This window comes from Exophiala spinifera (assembly GCF_000836115.1).
Source record: "Exophiala spinifera strain CBS 89968 unplaced genomic scaffold supercont1.2, whole genome shotgun sequence".
NCBI classification, from domain to species: domain Eukaryota; kingdom Fungi; phylum Ascomycota; class Eurotiomycetes; order Chaetothyriales; family Herpotrichiellaceae; genus Exophiala; species Exophiala spinifera.
In genome coordinates, this window is record NW_015622514.1 from 1001708 (window position 1) to 1021666 (window position 19959).

General features: G+C 52.4%; 6 protein-coding genes across 6 annotated transcripts; 4 read left to right on the forward strand and 2 right to left on the reverse strand.

Annotated features, from left to right (window-relative positions):
* Positions 1-112: 112 nt before the first annotated feature.
* On the reverse strand, positions 113-1534 carry PV08_02644 (uncharacterized protein; the record flags this gene model as incomplete). Its single annotated transcript, XM_016377002.1, has 1 exon — positions 113-1534. One exon carries the CDS (start codon positions 1532-1534, stop codon positions 113-115), a length of 1422 nt encoding a protein of 473 aa, XP_016238572.1.
* A 679-nt stretch (positions 1535-2213) lies between these two features.
* PV08_02645 (uncharacterized protein) lies at positions 2214-5881 on the reverse strand (the record flags this gene model as incomplete). Its single annotated transcript, XM_016377003.1, has 4 exons — positions 2214-2368; positions 2421-3927; positions 4019-5500; positions 5555-5881. The coding sequence occupies 4 exons, from the start codon at positions 5879-5881 to the stop codon at positions 2214-2216; spliced, it is 3471 nt and encodes a 1156-aa protein (XP_016238573.1).
* Positions 5882-7676: 1795 nt separating this feature from the next.
* Positions 7677-8282, forward strand: PV08_02646 (60S ribosomal protein L23-A; the record flags this gene model as incomplete). The annotated part of the gene is made up of 2 exons (XM_016377004.1): positions 7677-8034; positions 8086-8282. The coding sequence occupies 2 exons, from the start codon at positions 7677-7679 to the stop codon at positions 8280-8282; spliced, it is 555 nt and encodes a 184-aa protein (XP_016238574.1).
* Positions 8283-12213: 3931 nt separating this feature from the next.
* On the forward strand, positions 12214-13947 carry PV08_02647 (uncharacterized protein; the record flags this gene model as incomplete). The annotated part of the gene is made up of 4 exons (XM_016377005.1): positions 12214-12479; positions 12538-12765; positions 12810-12846; positions 12901-13947. 4 exons carry the CDS (start codon positions 12214-12216, stop codon positions 13945-13947), a joined length of 1578 nt encoding a protein of 525 aa, XP_016238575.1.
* Positions 13948-16227: 2280 nt separating this feature from the next.
* PV08_02648 (uncharacterized protein) lies at positions 16228-17336 on the forward strand (the record flags this gene model as incomplete). Its single annotated transcript, XM_016377006.1, has 3 exons — positions 16228-16278; positions 16339-16433; positions 16502-17336. The coding sequence occupies 3 exons, from the start codon at positions 16228-16230 to the stop codon at positions 17334-17336; spliced, it is 981 nt and encodes a 326-aa protein (XP_016238576.1).
* An 820-nt stretch (positions 17337-18156) lies between these two features.
* PV08_02649 (uncharacterized protein) lies at positions 18157-19785 on the forward strand (the record flags this gene model as incomplete). Its single annotated transcript, XM_016377007.1, has 1 exon — positions 18157-19785. The coding sequence occupies one exon, from the start codon at positions 18157-18159 to the stop codon at positions 19783-19785; it is 1629 nt and encodes a 542-aa protein (XP_016238577.1).
* Between the last annotated feature and the right edge of the window lie 174 nt (positions 19786-19959).

Sequence of the window (19959 nt, forward strand, 5' to 3'; positions counted from 1 at the left end):
CTGTCGTTCGTGCTCATTTCTCTTGGATCAAGTGGCTCCCGGCCCAGGCCAAAACCGGCACCCCCGTACAATTCTGCCAACTTAAGGTAATGTCAATAATTAATCGCTGGCTTCACTCCAAGTACCCCCAGAGATTATTCAAACTCTCAGACAAACACGGATGTGCAAACATTGCGTTCTCCAGCTCGTCGTACGTGAGACCCCCGATCATGGCGAGTTGCACCATACTCATGATCTCGCCACCCGCGAGGCCGAGACAGGTATACCCCAGGATCTCCTTCGAGTCGGCGTCCACCACGGCCTTCATGAAGCCTCTCAGTTCGGCCCTCTCGATGGCGTGCGCCACCCATGCCATGGGCATCTTGGCCACCTTGATGTTTCTGTCCGGGTAGCGCTTGCGGGCTTCTCGTTCCGTCAACCCGACCCGTCCGAGCTGCGGGTCGATGAAGATGCAGTACGGAATCAGCCTGTTCTCGATCGAGGCCTTTGCCACTTGGTTCGGACTGGCGAGGAGGTTGTCTCGCAGGACGCGGAAGTCGTCGTAAGACACGTGCGTCTGGGCAACACCGCCCTTGATGTCTCCGAGAGCGTAGATGCCCGGTGCCGAAGTCTCGAGGTGCTCGTTGACTTTGATGAAGCCCCGTCCGTCGACCTCGACCCCTGCTGCTTCCAGGTTGAGTGCCGCAGTGTTTGGCGTGCGGCCGGTCGCAGTAAGCACGTGTGAGCATAGCAGGGACTTGACCCTGCCGTCCTGCTGCGTTATCGATACCACGATTTGACCCAGCGTTACGTTCGACACTTCTCTCGGCGCGGCGCCAACGTAGACGTCGACTCCATCTTCCACTAGAATCTTGCGGATTTCTTCCGACACGTCTTCGTCCTCTTGTGGCAGCAGTCGATCGTTGCGTTGGATCAAGCTGACCCTTGCTCCGAACCGTTTCCACATCTGCGCAAATTCGAGACCGACCGCTCCACCACCGAAGATGACAAGGTGCCGAGGAACCTCGCCCAACTCCATGATCGTCGTCGAATTGAGCAGATTGCCTGTAACGGTCTCTGCGTTCTTGACATTCAGAGGCGCCGGTGAGCATCCGGCGTTGATAAAGATCTGATCAGCTTCGAGTGTCTCCTTCATCCCGGAATCGTTGACCCTGACTTCGATGGTCTTTGGGCCCGTGAACCTCGCTTGGCCCATGATGAGATCCAGGTTCGCGGTGTCCTTGAGGCGGTTCTCGCTTCCGCTCCGGAAACTATCCACAATGTCTCGCTTCCGCTTTCTGACCGTCTCAATGTTTAGCGTCAGGCTGGATTTCTTGAACTGTACGCCGTAACTTGCCGCACGGCAAGCTCCATGCGCAACGAGGGCGCTGGCGACCATGGTCTTGGTCGGGGTGCAGCCTTCGTTGACGCATGTGCCGCCGACGTGTGTTGACTCGATGAGCGCGGTGCGTCGGCCCGCTTTGGCGAGTGCTTGCGATAGCGGAGTGCCGCCTTGACCGGAGCCGATGACGATGGAATCGTAGTGTATCGACATTGTGTTGAGAATATTCTTGTAACAGTCCTCGAGGTAAGACCGTGCTGGACAGAGATTTCGCTTCTGGGAGTCGTTGTGCTCTATTTGACGAGTTTGTCACGGAACAAGACTGCTTTGCTGTTTGCTGGTGGTCACGGCGTCAGAACCTCAAATCACGCCACGGGGGGCTGGGCCAACGCTTGAGACTTTCTCCCTGGAATCACTATAATGCGATACCTTTTGAAAATTGAAAAGAATTGAGATTGTGCTCGCGTTTATTGCTCGTTGACTCTTCTCGGGTCCCTGTCTCTCGGAGATGCAGCAGGCTGAGTCAGCGGGAGTCTTTGTCACCCTGCTCGAATGGGGAAGGTGGGGAGCAGGACCTGCGAGGCTGAATAAGGCTGCGTCTCAGAAGTACGAGTACTGGCTGTTGACAAGTTGCCTCATGTCTCTGCTCATCGCTAAACAGTTTGAAAGTTCCCTACGATCTCCAAGATGATAAATATCCAATCTGATTGATTATCTGAAGTCTCCACACTGGTGTGACAATTTGATCCGTGCCTCAAACCTTGTAAAAATCGATGTGTCCCTTATTCCCTGGTCGCGCTGATACTGTGTGCCAAACCCTTCCATCATAGATAGTACAATCCGTCGAACCCTCCACACGACAAGTGGCTTTTCTGATACATCATGTATGTATTTAGGCAGTATTATCGTCCACGTGGTCTCCGTCGGCGCCATTGGCCATCGCCATATCGCTGTCAAGAATGTCTGCCTGGATTCCGGGAACGCCAGTCTCACCGGCAAGTTCTTCTGATTGGTCTTTCAACAGACCTTCGTGATGAACTTTGAGCGCTGTGGTGGAGTTAGCAGTGATCAAGCATGACATGAACAGGGTGGCACTTACTCGTTGGGAATGGGTACCATGAGCTCCAGTCCTCCAGCATAAATGCGGCCACACTGCCAGGGTTCGGCTGTGGATCGCTACTGGTCGGGTTGGGCGTAGGGATAGTCTTCTTCAACTGTCCCTGTGGACCCGGTGCTCGTCTGAGATTCTTCAATTTTGCAAAGACTTTGAGTTGTGCGGCCATGGCTACTTCTGTGATAGGACGTCCCAGACATGAGTGTGGACCCCAACCGTGGTGGATGTACAACGATCGGTCGCGAGTCGGATCAATGGTGTGTGGGTTGGGGAAAGCTTTCTCATCAAGCCCAGCAGTGATAAAATCAGTGTAGATCTGGTCACCGGCTTTAATCTGAACCTTGTTCCCGTTGTCGTCGATGACTGCATCCACTGCGGCCCGTCGAAGCAGTCCAAAAGCCGCGGGTGCAAGACGATTGGCTTCAAGGGCGTAGCCCTTCAGCTTTTCAAAGTCCTCAGGGTTGTCGGACCATGCGCATCTTTGAATCTCCGGCCAGTGTTTGTCGTAGTATTCATCCTGTAGATAAATATCCAACATCTGCGTGAAATGTTGTGCTTGAGTGGCTACCGCAGCGGCGGCGGTAGGAATGATAGTCCACACAACTTCATCGACGGTCTTGCCGCCCTCGAAGAGACGTTTCAGGAACCTGATGCCATAGTCCTCAAGAAGTTGTCCCGCTGTGCTCGTTGGGAACAGCTCCCCAAGACGGAAAAACCCACCAACCTTGACAGCTTCGCAGACCAGTTTTATTAGTTTTGCCAGCTGGTCAGTTGCGGTTTTCGCAGAGACTCTCAGCTTGAAGGAGCTGGCGGTGTCTCCATCGAGGAAAACGTAGGCAAACAGCACAGACAGTGCAAGGTATAGTTGATCTACCTCAACCGCAGCCGGATTGAGGTCTCCATGCTTCTTGAGTGGTAGATGAAACATGCGGGCGACGAAAATAGCGTGGGACGGATTGGCAACGTCGCTACAGGCATCCAGCTGGTACCACTCGCCACGCAGGCGTTCAGACCGCGCAACGACCAGCTGAGTTGTTAGATCTTCATAGAACGTCTGAATCTGCTTCAGTCCGTTGACTGGACAATAAATATCTTTCTGGACTTCATTTCGCTGAGTGGCGTTCGCTGGCTTGTCACCACTGAGCATGTAGTCATGGTGCGTGAGATAGTACGTGTGGGGTCCCCACGGCACCTTGAATGAAGACTGATCTCCCAGGATGTCGGTCACTGCTTTCCATGACCTGATCGATATGGGTGGCGGGACATAGGACGGACGATCAAAATTGTAGTCTTGCTCTTGACCAAGTTTGGCGAAAATATTTCGATTCTCGTCCGGGACAGTGAACGGATACATCGCATAGATTGAGTTTCCGCGATAGTAAAATGGCAGGGCACGCATCAACAGTTTGTTAATGCAACCGCCTTGAGCAACGGCGGGGTCAGACTTGACGGTGGACCAGCCCCAGTTTGTTAGATTTGCAGGCGTATAGTCCTACGAGTCATCAGTATTTCGTCTTAGAGGAGATGGGACGCAACCAGGCAATTGCTTAGGCGTTACGAGCGGTCGGAAGGGGGGAACTCACCACTGTATAGAACCTGTCGCCCCGGGTAAGAGCAACGGCATCAGCAAGGATGGTCCTCGAGATCGTGTAGCCTGGACATAGGCCGGAACCTGGCTCCAAGGGGTCCTTGGCGTCTTCGGCAACCAGGCCAGGATATAATTCAACGTAATCAGGATGACCATAGAGTGCTTTCAACGAACGAGCAACTTCGTCGTCTGTGGATATGCTGGAGAAGGTTTTATGAGGTTCCAGTTTGAAAAACTTTCTGAACTCATTCAAAGTCGCGACATTCCATGCTCTGGCTTGCTTCATTCCCAAGGTCTCAATGAGTTTCATGACCACTGGCACATTGCGTGCTCCAAAGGCACAAGCGACATCTTCGGTAGCATCGCTTAAGATGTCGATTAGATCCTGGTCACGGAACGTTCCTCGTTCAGTCCTCTGATATTTACCCATGTCAAGTTGCCATTTTGAAGGATCTGGATCGACGTTCCTGAGCCACTTGTACAATCCCATGACAAGCTCCTGCTCCGTTAGTGTTGCAACGTCTTTTCCAGGAAACAATGACTGGTATAGCTCATTCGTCCACTTTTCATCCTTGATACTGATGGCCGAGTGCCATCTGTAAACCAGGTTGAACTCAACACTGACTTGGTTGCCTATACCAGATGGTGCGCCGGACTCGTCAAAAACATCACCGAAGCTCTTTCGCGGATCAAGCGTCCATGTAGAATTGGTGCGGTTGAGGTTGAGGATCGTCCTGACGTAGTCGGTGAGGATGATGTTGACATACAAGCCGCAAGTGACCAGCCGAGCTGTTTGGAAGAGATCGTTGTCTAGCTTTGCGATGGCTTTCGTGTCATTGTCATTGGTTGGGATCTTGAAACGGCCTCCTTCGTTGATCTCTTTCAACTGCATCGCGACGTAGTTGTGGAAGCGGTTGAAGCACACTACTAGAGCAGAGACGCCTGGAGGAAAGCCCAGGATACGGTTTTCGGAGAACGTGTCAGGCTTCAAGAGACCATCTTTGAAGGTTCTGATCTTCTTCAGTTCGTCTTCGTTGCTACCGTAGAGAGGTGCCAGGTCCAAGTAAGACGAGGTCTTCACAATAGCTGGGTTTCGCTCATCTGTATGGAAGCAGTCGTGAATGATGATCGTAGCAAGGTAAAATAGCATGCTGGAGACTCGGTTGGGATGCTCTCGTGGTTCGTCACCGCGTGCAAAAACAGCGTCAAAGATAACTCCTGGGTCAGGCAACACCCCAGGTTTGAGAGTCTGGGGAGTCACGGTACGTGCGTAGAAGGAACCGGCCTTACCAAGGTTGGGGTACATGATGTTGTTGTTCGAGCCATCGGCGGTCCGATACTTGAATTCATCACCCTGGTAAGACAAAGGAGGATGCTCGAGATTCTCCCACAGTAGCTTGATAAACTGGCTTGATAGGTCCTCTAGCGCCTTCGAGTTGACAGGGAGTGAAGCTGCCAGCTGCAGAATCTTCTCCATCTGAATCTAGAGCATCAGTGACAGGAAGGATGGCACTATATGCGATCTTCATACCTGATATTGGCGGTCATCGACAATTCCGCCATCGAACAGTGTCGTGTCAACCAACGAATGAATGAGCCCGATATTCTCGCCTAAGCGAGGTGCTTGGGACGCAATATCGGCCAGGACTCTGGCCAAAAATGGCCGTGACTGGACAGAGGCGCCATTGATGACAGGATTGGTCGGATCAGTCCCAGATCCAGCAATGTTTTCAAAAAAGGCTTTGACGGTGCTGGTGACTTTTGCACGAGCTCCCTTTTCTCCATCGCCCAGAAACAAATCGTTGGACGTCTCCATGGTATTGATGGAAGTCGCTGAGAGTTTTCGTTTTCGAGACATTGGATTGGGGGATACGCGTGGCTATATACGGGCCCGAGGGAAAGAGGAAGAAGCGAGAATAATCAGGGACCAGAGGTGGCGCGAGGGGAGCGAAACAAATCAAGGAGGGAAGCTCGTAATGGAGTGGAAGAGGAGGCTTACGGTAACAGGCAAACAATCAGCAACAGGCAAGAAAGGAGATTGATCAAAGCTTCGCGATCTCATGCTCGCGACATGGCTTAGAGCTGAGCAAAGGCAGCCAGCCTAGAGCCTCGAGGCTGACGGCACATGTACGAATACCGCGTCGAGGGGGAACTGATTGGGGGCCGTTATAACGGGGATTGACAAAATGATTGACATGATTGGTGTGAATGTCGTCCAAGGGTCGTCGTCAGATTCCAGCTTGCCCACCTAGCTCTGTGCTAGGCTGGACAAGGGGCCTTCAGCTTGATATTCTGCAAGCCCCAAAAGCCGTGCTCACCGTGGAGTGGAGAAAAGGTGGTGAAATGGGCGGGGAGGCTTCTAATAAGGCAACGGTCAGCAGCAAACAGTGTTGCATCGTGATGCAAACGATCAGTACGGCGGGAATCTGTAGGCATTAGCATTGAATCCACGGTATCAGAAACGAGGATATATATGGTCAGTAATAATGTTCTACCTGATGTTCAACTTGGTTGAACTTGTCTCTTCAAAGCATGATGGCCTTTACTCCGTAGGTGGTCGCTCGTTAGGCTAGCGAGGCTGTGATTAGGCCTGGTGGATGATGCGACGGGAGCTGCATCGCCCTAAGGCTAGTTGGTGAGGGTTTTCTGGCCATGGCTCGCTCGGGAGGCCGCGTGGAAGGGGAAATACAACCGTGGCATCCTGGGATGGAAACTGGTACTTTCGTTGCCAGGGTACGAACCCCGTCACAGAACTTTGTTCAGGCCACGTTCCACAAACACCAGAGCACAGTGTGACAAAAAGGCTCGGCAGCGCCTTGAACAGCCAAGTACTGAGTCTCTTCCCTCCGCTACGTTAGCCGTCAATGGTTTCGTGGAACGGGGCTTTCAACGGAGCCGGGTGCTCAGGCAGTTTTTATTTATGCACCAAGTTGTACAATTTGGACCAGACCGGATCACGCACTATTAGCACTTGTTTATGTACCTGACGTATCGATATTGCTCCAACCCTATATGCTGATATGAACCATTGGGTAAGCATTTCACGATCTGGACATCGGAATTGCTATGACGCGGGCAGCGAGTCTTCTCGGGGCCGCAGTGAAGGAGAGCATGGCAGTCCTTCAACCCCCCCGTAGACGAAGATGAGTGAGGTAGCCTCCGCTACTCCGTGAAAGTTTCACGCGTTTCAGTAATGATAGGCGTAATGCCATATGGCGTGACTCACTGGCCTTGATCTTGAAAGCACCCATGCCCTGGAACGAGCCCGTTGTGTCTTCAGGTGAAGAAGCCTCGTGGCCTTGGGGTCAGCAATTCCCTTCGGAAGCCTGCCTTAGTAAGCCGGTAAGATTTGCAGACAAGGCTGCGGGGGGCTGCCAGCCTTGTCACGTGGAAACTAGCCAAGATTTCTTCTTGGCAGCAGGCGCACGCAGGATTTTCGGCTCGAGCGACTCACTTCGAGATTGATTGCACCTCAATCTTCGCACCTTGAAAGGAAATCAATCGTTGTAACTCAAGTCCGTCAAGATGTCTAAACGAGGGTATGTTCATCGTTGCGGCAATGCCATCATGTTGGCATTTCTCGCATCACCGTGACAACCTCTGCTGACCTTGCCTGCTACAGTCGCGGTGGTGCCTCCGGCAACAAGCTCAAGATGACCCTCGGTCTTCCAGTGTACGTTATCTTCGATTATGTCTTTCCCAAGATCACGATCTTCCCGATTCTCGACGCCCTGATTCTTGTCGTTGGCACAAACGTCGATCCGTCCGCATTTCCCTCTTTCATGCTGGGCGAATCTCAGGGCTTCGGAGTGGAAAATTTGCCGGAGAAAGAGACTAACATGGACAACAGGGGAGCCGTCATGTCATGCGCCGACAACTCTGGTGCCCGAAACCTCTACATTATTTCCGTCAAGGGTATTGGCGCACGACTGAACAGACTGCCTGCCGCCGGTGTAGGTGACATGGTTATGGCTACCGTCAAGAAGGGAAAGCCTGAACTCAGAAAGAAAGGTATGCTCTCCAAGTGAAAGGTCGTTGTGGACAAGACTTACGTCAACTTAGTTATGCCGGCAGTGGTTGTGCGACAGTCGAAGCCATGGAGACGAGCGGACGGAATTTACCTCTACTTCGAGGACAATGCGGGTGTCATCGTCAACCCCAAGGGTGAAATGAAGGGCAGTGCGATTACTGGTCCTGTTGGAAAGGAGGCAGCTGAGCTGTGGCCCAGAATAGCCAGCAACAGTGGTGTCGTGATGTGAACAGGTGCAAAATGTGGAGTTTGGGACACTTTGAAAACTACTGTGTCGGCGGACAGATGCAGAATGCAAATGCTTCCTTGGTCAGACTCGGAACCACGAAGCACGCATAGAAGAACGATACCATGAACAGATCGATCATTTTCTCGATTAGAATTCGAGAGCGCTCTTCGAAGCACTATTTTCTCCACCAAGTGCAGGAGACCGAACGCACACACACGTCTCCTCCTGTTTCCCATGATGGCACTGAGGACGTCCCTCGCGTTGCGTCGAGGCATTGAGCATACTCAATCCGCGGTCTTCTGGCGTCGATGCCTAAGTCGTATACGACCACAGACAATCACTTGAGCTATTTGAACTGTGCTCATCTCCGCGCTTGTGACCTGTAAATACAACTAGGCGCAATCCCACGGGTTGCCCATTTCCAAACTGGACCCGGGTCTGATGGATCGTTTCAGCTTGGCCATATTCGTCTCCTCTTCGTAACGTTCTCGTAATCTGGATTCTTATTGCACGTGGCGCTCGTGTTCCGTGTCCCTGGCCTCGGCATCGAAAATACCATAAGCTGGTGTGAGGTGGACAGTCCCTCGCGTAGTGTTTGTGTGACCCAACCTGACGGCTCCTAACTAGTTAATGCTTGTCGGGAGATAGACTGGCACGCACTATCCTGGAGCTCCAGGAATACCTTGGGATTCAAAGTGGACTAGTTTATACGGTTCCGAGGAGTCGGCCTAGGACACCAGGCCTGGTGTGATTCTTGTTACTTCACGGGGCCCCTTGATTGCGGCATATATATATAAGTTTGCCATAACCGGACAAGTTCTGGCGACGATCGAAATTACCCAGGCAGAAGAGCCTTTGGCTCTTGGCTCAGGTGCCGGGTTTCGAGCCTCCACGGACGACGACATTTGGCGGGCCTGAGCAGCAAAGTCCAGGACCCCCTGTATCTACGAAAAGCTGTGCGCCCAACTTATGCGAGACAGGATTGATCAAGTAAGGATTCGCAGCTCTTCGCAGGGGTTAAAACCTTCACACGGTCAGACCTACAGGGTAAGGATTGACCGGAATTTCTCGAGGGCTCTGTCGCTGCATCTCTGTCTCTTGTGCTATTCGAAGTCTTTCTTTTCTTCTATCGAGATATACCGCGTCAAGACCTGACATGGGAGGAGCCGAATCGGTAAGTTGTAACATCGACTTTGCGATCTTCGCCCGGCAGATCTAAAGACCTAAGCGAGAAAACACAGAATGACCGAAGCTTAGGATCCACTCCAGATGAGGTGAGCTTTGTCTGGAAGCGAGATCCAAACTCTAGTGTCTCCTGCTCTGGTCCAACCGAGAAAAAGCACACTGACCGCCTTAGGTATCCGATTTTCAGCTTGCATGACGGCTGTTGACGGTCTATTCATGATTGACTGAGAGATGCTTGGTTACCGCGTCCTGACGGATCCCTCTTCATGCCGCTTCACATAGTGTAGGACGACCTCAAAATCAACGCATCCCAGTCTATTCCGGACAACGCCTATCATGTTCCGGCCGCAGCGACCGCAGGCTATCTGCGATCGATGCAGTCTACGTCTGCTGACAAACTGGAATCGGTCGACCCAGACAGCGCAGCACTCAATAAATCATAATCCCAGCGACTTTCCCAGGTGGGCGGTTCTACACAGTAATCGATGGAGCTAATAGCTTGTCTGACCAAGCTCTGAATCACTGTCGTCCGCCAATCACCGCAGTTCTGGCTTGCACAGACCTCCCACGGGACCGTTCAGCCAGGGGGAATCTGTCACTCAATGCGGATCTCTAGGCTGAAGCCCACGAAGACGTCTATCTGGACGGGGTCCCAGACTTGGGGCAAGGACTTTTGGCCTAATTACACCTTTTTGTCTACCCAGCAGGGTCACTTACAGTAGGGCCGCTCCCAGTTGACGCGCTGTACGGAGCTGCAGCTGGAATTCCAATTGGCCACGTGGAGTAGGCATACAGAATATGCTTAATCAGGAAGCTGGGAGACCAACACCAACCACGCCAGCTCCTTGTCATCGACCGAATGGCTTCAGCAGGAAACGTTTCCCGTAAGCGAGGGCAGTAGAGAGGTGGCACATGCGCCAATGAGACCAGCAAGGGGCCATGTAACGGAGGTTCTCATCAACAATAGCCCTTTCAGTCGGTGAGTTTCAACTAGTCCCGCGCCCGGTTACGCCTCCTTTTCAGCTGGCCTTGGCAAGACTCGTCTCATGATTCCTCTTCCCGGGCGGTTTTCAGTTCTGGGGTTCTCCGTCAAGGTTCGCGTTATCTCTGGACGACCTATGAGAGAGAGATGCTGGCTGTCCGGTCCTTGACAGCTGCATGTGCGGCCGAGGAGCTAGTTTGTTTGAGGTGTAAGGTATCTTGACCGAGAATAGTGTCATCACGCTGTTGTCCACTGGTCCCCCTCGGCCACCAGGCTACCGTCTTCACGCCCATCTCACTCGGGCAAGGCATAAGCGACCCTGGCCCACCGGAGTGGTTATCAAATACGAGAAGAGCCGTCTGATTTGGGCATTTTGTCGGGAAGCAGGACATCCCCGGGGTACAGAAAACGCTAACCTGGGGATCAGATCATACGGCCATTATTCTTATCACATCGCACTAAACTTCCTTCTGCGCTACCCCTCCGAAGGTGGTTTCCAAAGCTTTGGCTCGCTGTCTCATTGAGAGCCGCCTGTCACAGACGCCCTTGTCATCGTCCCATGCCCGTCAAAAGCGTTGTCATCTGGATGAATCGATCGATCTCGGTTAGGCTCCCGGCTGCTGGCAAACGCTGCTGTGGTGTTAACTTACATTCGTGGCAGGTGTGAGCATAGCAAAACCCTCGCCTCAAAAGTTGACCTATTAGTCACATCAAGCCAAGCCCAGAAAACGCCAGCTGCACGGCGAGCTGCGGGAGGCTGTTGATTCCCTTCACCACTGGCTGTTGGTCAGAGCTATTCGCAGCTGGTCGGACTCCTGGTCTGTGTTATACTGGTTGCATCTTCTTACTAAACCCAACCAGGGGTAACTAGTATGATCAATCCGATTCCCACTCCAGCTCGAGCCCCAACCTGACGCACTCCGAAGTTGAGAGACCAAAAGAGTAGTCGACTTGTAAGTTGTAGGGAACATGCCGACGTCTGAGCACACGGAGGCTGATTAGCTGTTCTCCTATTGCACGGTATCGTTGTCATGCCCCTCAATGCACCTTTGCAACAGCTCGAGACCGGTTTTCCACCAGCCTCAAGCAACCCATTGCCACGAGGTTATTTCCAACTAGGCAGGGCGCCTGTCGTGGCAAGCTAGGTCCTTTCATCCTCTCCATCCCCGCGACCATGGCTCTGTCTCTGATTTGACCTACTGCACAAGTTGACTGCTGCTGACATTTGGTCTTGTGGATGACGGAAAGTCGAATGACGCCTGCTGTCATACGATTTGTCTCCTCCTCAACTCAGTCAGATCCATCCTGGCATACTTCGGCCCTTCTCAAGTAATCTTATTTCCTCAAGCACCCTGCGGGGCGGGTTTTTCTTCTTCAGCCTTATCATCATTAAGGCAGACGTTCTCTCCGCCAGTAGATGAACATTGCTGTTGGACTCAAAACTCATCCATTCTGTGCAGGAATGTTTCAACCAACAACCTTAGATTCTACGGCCTCCTAGGACCGAGTCTCTCTACGTGGAAATATATATCGAATAGACCTTCCACGCTCACTTTTGCTGGCAGTTAGTAGGAAATTACTCGAGCTTTATCAATCGCGCTTGTCATAGTGGTACAGAGAATGGCAGGAGGAGGAGGGCCACCACGGAAGAGTCATACGAAATCACGCAAGGGCTGTCGAACGTGCAAGCGGCGACATATTCGCTGCGATGAGAACTTCCCGCAATGTCGGAACTGTACGAAACATAGCTGTCGCTGTGACTACATGGACCTCACAGCTGCAGGAGAGGAGCCTCCCAAAGGCTCGAACCCTCCTGATCTTCTCATGGATGCCGAAATTCAACAACAAATGGACGACTGGCGCATCTCTGGCGAGCCCCCTTTGCGAGAACTTCGTATGCAGGACCGCCTCTACTGGACTCGATTTACGACCTTTGATCTCCGTCTAATTCATCACATTGTCATCGAGTCAACAAAAATGCACCTCAGAGGTTACAGCAACTGCACAGTCTGGGGACCCAAGATACACTCGTGAGTAAACATTGTGCGTATCTCGATATGATGTTCATTCTAACAATTTCACGCTCAGATTAATCTCGGCAGCCATGCAGCACGACTTTGCGATGAGTGCTTTACTGGCTCTGTCGGCATCAGATCTGGCATGGCAAACGAAGAACAGCGATACATATAACCTGGCATACCATCACCGGGGAGTAGCACTCAAAGGCTTGCATGAGGCCATTGGGGACTTCTCACGAGAAAACTCAGAAGCGATACTCGCTGCGTCGATTCTTTTGTCCTGGCAAGCGACAGAATGGTAGGCACCGCATCAATACGTTGAACCCAGTTAATCGATGGCAGGCGTGCGTGGGCATCCCTACAGCAAGGTGCAGCAACGGTATGCCCGCTTCCGGGTCAAGGGGTATTGTAGAACTTTGTTAATGTGCCACAGGTGATGAGTGCCATGAGGCCGTGGATCCACGAGTCGGAATTTGCGAGGTATCTACAAGATCAACGTGCGATGGCACGAGCAGGGTCCCCGGCCACGCCAACACTACCAAACGCACAGCTCGCGGTCTCCTCAGACGATCTCCGCAAAGTCGAACACATAATAACAGCCCTTCAAACCCTGAAACTCCGGCTGTCCAACAGTCAGGAACTTGTAGAACATGCCACCCATCTAGTCGAGTATCTGCAGCAGTTGCAGCAGGACATGCAACCTCGAAATGCGGAGCAGACCTTTGCGAAGCTGCAGTTGCTCAGAGACTGGATCTTTTGGCTCCCACCACGCATCCTCCGGCGAGGCGAGTCGGACCTTGCGCCCTTGGTCTTACTTGCTCATGTCTACGCCAGCGCACTCGCGGTCGAGTCGGTCCTCCCTGAACTCGGCGGAGCCTACCTGGGCGGCATGTCCGTCCATCCGCTTGACAATGTACGTGCGATACTAGAGAAGAGAAGAAAACAACAACCGCAAGATACAGGGATTCAGGTGGCGCTGTCGTTGATCGAGGCTCCAGTCCAGGTGTTGGTCTCTTACCGACTCCAGCAACATCACAACACCAACCAGGGAGGTCAAAGCATGGAATCATACCGATATTCGCCTTCCGGAAGCCCCTACGCTGCACCAAGCATCTCCATGTCGTCGACTACCTCGGACCTGTCGACGGCATTCCCACAATCACCCCCCGGGGGCCCTGGAATTCTGTCGCCTCCGGCGTCGTCCTACTTCCAGGCGGCGCTAGGGCCAGTGGAGACGAGGCGTGACTCGTCCGCGCCGATTTTAGGCCGCGCGCACTCGATGGGTGAGCGGCCGTTGGGCTCCAGCGGTCCGCACACCATGGGCATGGTGTACGGGACGCCCCCCCAGTACGCGCGAAGTAGCCACGAAGTGCCAGGGTCGAGAATGGACTATTTTGGCCAGAGTCAGGCACCGTACAATCAATACGGCAGCATGAACATGAATACTCGGTTCGTCACTCCTTCACAACTTTGGGCTTGACGAATGTCGCCGGCTGAGTATTCACCCCACAGGACTCCACCGCCGACGATGCCTCCCATCTTTCCACTACCACCACAAGACAAGGGGAAAGAAAGGCACAGATGATGATGATTGTGGTCGTGGTGGTCATAATGAATGATGATCACGGGTGCTTGTCCCTGATGACGTGAGAAAAAGGGCACCTCTGAATACTAATTTGCTGCTCTCAGCGAGGCGTTGGGTACGGTAGTTGACGAATGGGAACCATGGGAAACATGCAATGCTCGATCTCTGGGAAAGACGTTATTGACCGAGCTGAAAAGGTTAAAAGTATTCTTCTCATCATGCCTTTTGAGGAATGACTCTTGAACGGCCTCTTCTGATGGTTTGTCTGACGTTTCATTCATTTCGGGCCAGGAGCAACAGACCTGGGAGTCGAGGCCATAGGCCCACCTGCATCACGGTACTTTTTGATTCTTCTTCACGATTTTTGGGAGAACACTACTGTTCCATGATATGATGCCGACTTATGGAGACAACGGCAGGGCGGAACCTCTATTTTCGGGCATCATCCATACGTAATTACGATCAACAAAGACTAATCTGTTCGAGATGCCATGTCTTCCGTTCATCAGAGACTCAGCGCGTAGACCTTTGTCGTCAGCCCGTCCATGCTGGAGGAGTGCAAAGCGGTCGACACTTCTGGCTGATGTCACCGCCACGTTGAACTTACTCCCTCGCTTCACGTCACAAACCAACGGTGGGCGTGAGATATTCGGGAGAGGTCAGGCGAGCTGTTGGGGCTTGGATACCGAGACTCAAAGGGAGATATCGCTTCTTGGGTGTCCTGAAACGACCCGTCGTGCAAATACTGGTGTTGTTTGATTGGGGTTTATGTGTCATTACTAGAAGGCCTGAGGAACGCTTCGTAGCTGCGGTTCCGATTCTCTCTCGAAGTCTATTTTCCCGAGCCAGATGCGTCAAGGTAATCCTGCTTACCTACCAATGCTCTTCGTTTCTTCGAGCATATGCGAATGTTTCCCCTGGTTGGAGGCCTGACATCGCCTACCTAGCTGCTCGGGAGCAACGTGTAACCACGTGGCTCTAGACTTTTGTGCTGGGCCAAAGGACGCGCATCAGCGTGCAGAGCGAGTGTTTGGATCCACCACCAACCGGAGAATTTCGAGCCCGGAACCGCAAACGACAGAGTCGCATCGATTGCATATACGACACTCAAGGTGGGCGCTCGGGCGCGAGGATAAAGAGGTATCCAGCTAGCCTGACCCAGCCAAGGTTTCGGGACATGTTTTGAGATTGTGGAGGGGGACAATGATGAGGATATTGTATGCTTACTCTGTGTACTCTCGAGGTACTCGTACTTGTCACGGGTACTGCGTAGAAGTCAGAGCATAGCCACTCCCAGCAGCACCGTCCCATTGACACGGACTGGACGACAACGTCATCCTGCTGACATACCGTACTCAGGAGGAAGTAACGTCCCTCGTAATCCCAAGCTCTGAAGCACATGGGCGTGGGATTTGCGGGAAACGCGAGGAAGGGCTCACCACGCTGGGAGATGAGGTATCAATGACAACTCGTCTGCCAGCATTCCAAACGGTGTACTCCGGAGCATTCAGTGCTGGAGTAGCAAGTATTGAGATTTCCAGAGCACAGGATCCAGAGTTTGGATATGTTCGGAATGGCGAGAGTCGATGGAATATTAATAGAATGCTGATATTAGGGCTCATGCAAGGGACTGCAGCTCAGGTTCGTCAGGGCTCCATAGGGCACCAGCCAGTGCAGTCACCACTCTCGCTACCCAAGCTGCGTAGGGGGGTGCATCTGAAGATTCTCTCCAGGGCGGAAATGGGCGACCGAATGTACACTATTGGGTTCTAGGCTCCCCTGAGTGCGAGGTGGAGAAGGACGAGTAGTGAAAGGTACCGCCTAAACGTTGTATTGTACTCGGAGGGATTTCCGGACAAGCATGCGACGACGTGGATTCTTGTTCCTTCGTCATACCTGGAAATATCACAAACACCAGTACGTTCAAAGCCAACGCCTGATAGTACAGGTAGCAACACCCTCGCCCTCCTAGAAGAAGCACCACCCGAACAAATCCTGCGGTTGATCACCACCACCACCACCACCACCCCAAAGTGCCAACTCTCCATCGACTTAGTCAACATTCAACGCTTCCGCAGTCTCACGGGCCTTTCGCTTCTCCTCGCTCCTCCATCCTCTCTTCGACTGTCGCAGTCTCATATCATTCTGCCTGCCATTCCCGAGCACCAAGTATCCATGGCGGAAGACAATCCTAGTGGTGGTTGGAGCACGATCGAGTCTGATGAGGTTAGTAAAACAGGCCCGTCTCTACTATACCGCATCTCGGTGCTGACACTCCACCCCAAGGGAGTCTTTACCTCTTTAATCGAACAACTGGGGGTCAAGGGAGTCCAGTTTGAAGAGCTGATATCACTGGACCCGGAATCTATTCGAGCGTTGAGGTAACGTGAAGGTCGTGCATGCAATCCCTTGTGGGCTCGTCGTTGTGCTGATTTTGTCTCCGGCGCAGTCCCGTATACGGCGTTGTCTTCCTCTTCAAATGGATAGGCTCATCGTCCGAGAGCAAGAACACACCACAAGATGGCTCGTACGACCCCGCAGCGGTTGAAGATGAGGGTCTTTTCTTCGCAGCCCAAACCATTCAGAATGCTTGTGGCACCCAAGCCATCCTATCGGTGATACTGAACAACGACGCCTCGAGCAACCCGTCATCGTCGGGTGCAGACTCAACCCAGGCACGCATTGACATAGGGCCGTCGCTGCAAGAGTTCAAGGACTTCACAACGGGCTTTGACCCTGCTTTACGGGGAGAGTCGCTTTCAAACTCGGACCTGATACGGGAAACACACAACAGCTTTGCAAGATCCAGCCCATTTGCCGACGAGGTGCAACGTGACCCCAATGCTGGCACGGAAGATGTCTTTCACTTCATTGCGTACACATGTCACCATGGCAAGCTATACGAGCTGGACGGGCTGCAGCCGTATCCAATCTCACACGGAGACTGCACACCCGATACCTTCCCCGAGAGGATAATCCCAGTACTTCAACGACGGATCGAGAGATACCCCCCTGGAGAGGTCCGATTTAATCTGATGGCCGTCTGTCAAGATCAAAGAATCAAAGCGCAAGAGTTCCAGGACTCGGAAGGCCTAGACCGTGAAAGACGGAAACGAGCACAGTGGGACTGGGAGAATGCTCTACGAAGGCACAACTTTGTCGGTTTCACGGGTGAAGTGCTCAAGGGGGTGGTCGAGATGAAAGTCAAGGAAGGCTCGTATGATGCTTGGATTGAGGACGCAAAGGCCGCCACGCGGAAGAATCTACAAGAGCGACATGCATGAGCGATTGATGGCATATGACATAGATCTACAACAGTCATATAACTTGCTCCCCTCTGATCTCGTGCAACCATCCGGTAACAGGAGCACGCAGCCGCCACCACACACTGAGAGCTAGGCCAATCAATATACAACAATAGGATGATTGCATAGAGACAACCAAGTTCCGATGCAGTTTTTGGGCCACTGTCTTGTAGACAACTCGCAAATCGAGGCACCACTCCCTATATCGTAGCATGAACCAAGTGTCCGTATTTGCTCGGTTGTTTGCTTGGTCACGTTCTACGGGTGATCCAATTCACACTCTATACGCAACCGTGGGCAGTGAAATGATGCACGAAAATTTTCGCGTCGCTGCCCACCGCCTCTGCTATTCATTGTGCTGTACTGCGCGGCCTCAGACAATAGAAACTATTGACAGCATTCACAGTGAAGTCCCATGCTAATCCTCTTTCGTCGTAGCGTCCACGCCACCAACCCAATTGGTTCGGCGAATAGTTACTCGTCGTCCTTTACAAGCATCGCCGCCTCCCAAAAACCATTTTTTGTACATGGCACCACTACCTTTGCTTCGACAATCCAGCTTTCCCGCTATTGTCGTTGTTTTGAATATCGTCCTTTGATTCATCTGGTGGCTATTGTGCTCAAGGATAAATATCGGGGTTTCCATTCTATTTCTCGAGCTTATATCTCTCTTCCTCCCTTACCACTTGTCCTCACACCCATCTACTACTTTCTTGCTCAACTCTCCATTCTTCATTCAGAATCCATCGAATGGACTAGACGACCTGTTGTCACAGTACCAGCTAAGTCGTTTCACAATATGTCCACTGCCGAGATTGATTCTCAGTGGGCGTCGGCCTTTGGAACTACCCCCCGTCCGGTACTCTATGCTTCTGAGGAGTTCAATGAGGATGGCTTCCAGCCCTTGAACGACCCGCAAACATTCATCATGAACATCTCGAATCTCAAACGCAAACAACTATATGCTGCAAGTGCCAATAATCAGATTGCCATGAGATTAGCCCAGGATGAATACCTCGACTTGGAGCGTCAGATCAATCGCATCAAAGGCAAAGAGACCATGAAGAATCCCCAGGCACTTCCTCCACATGATGTATTTGAAGAACGCAAAGAAGCTGCACTCTACGGTTACAAATACGAGGCCAACAAACCAGCATTGCTCGTCGCCGGAATTCCAGGTCTGCGAGCGGCAGATGACATCTCTGAGCGTGAGAAGCATGATGTGCGACTTTTTCAAGAACCCTTCGAGCAAGGTGGCTTCGTCCCTAAAGAGCGAGAGTACAAAGCAATGGTTGCCAAAGCAGCGAACCCGAAAAACATCGACGGCTGGGACCCAGTCATGAAGAATGGCAGACCACTCTACCCCAAACAGCAGGTCCACCATGACGAGTATTCCATCACATATGTTAAGCGCAATGTGGATGAGAAGGGTGAAATCATACGACCCGTGTCACCAGCAAGCAATGCCTCGAGAGACACTCCAAACAAAGCTGTCAACAAACGCCTGACCCGAACCAGATTTGATGGTCGAAAGGTTCCCGCAACTCGCGACGTTTCCGAGGCTCCATCTGGCGTTACTACACCGACCAAAAAGAGAGGAAATACACCTGCCAATGATGAGCGCGAAGACACACCGACTGGCAAACGACGCAAACTGAATGGTGCTGCAGTAGAGACCGTCAAACCAAAACATCCAAACCAGTACACCAGAGGTCGTCCTGGCTATGGAAACTTGCCAACAAATCCAGACCGTCCCAAACATCCCAACCAATACACCAAAGCAAAGGAATTGGCCACACAGAACGCCGTCTCAACCTCTGCCGTCCAAAACCCACCAAAAGCAACGGGGTCGAAGGTGCCTTGGCAAGGTCTCTCGGCCGAAGAGATGAGAAAACGCAAGTGGACAGACGAAGAGTTGCTGGAGGCAATCAAACAAGATCACTCATGGCTGAGCATGCAGGGCCCTGCCAAGGCCGAGGAGAACAAAACCAAGATTCTCAATGGCATGAACCCTGTCCGAAGCTACAGCATGGTGATGAAATGGGAGCAATGGAGGGCCGAGAACAGAGACAAGCGGCCACGAAACAAGAAGGAGGATCCCGAAGGGACTCCGGACGAGTCGAAAGATGCCAACGAGGCATCTCGACCAAAGAGAGCGGCCGCCGTCAAGATCGGTAGGCTCGCAGAGCCAGACAGCGCTCAAACCACTCCGTCCGCAACACCAGCACCAGATGGTGGTGTTGTGGCGGAGGAGGTCAAAGGCTCAGGAGGAAGCAACCGGGCGACAAGAAGAAAAGGGGGCATGGACCTCAAATCCATGATGAACGATGAAGACCAGGAGGACGAGTTGCAGGACGACGAGTCAATGATTGTGGTCAACGGGGCCTCGGAGCCACCCAGACGGCGCTCCATGCGCAATGCGAAGTGAGGCTGGGCCTCCTTCCTTTTCTTTCGCTTTTGCTTTTTGTTTGAATGTATGATAGATAGGACTACCATAGCGAGTATGGAACATTGAGATTGCAACACTACTGTTTTGTGCGTGGTGGGCAACACGCCTCGAAAGTCCTTCGTTGTAAATGCTTGGTTCTACGTATAGCTCGAG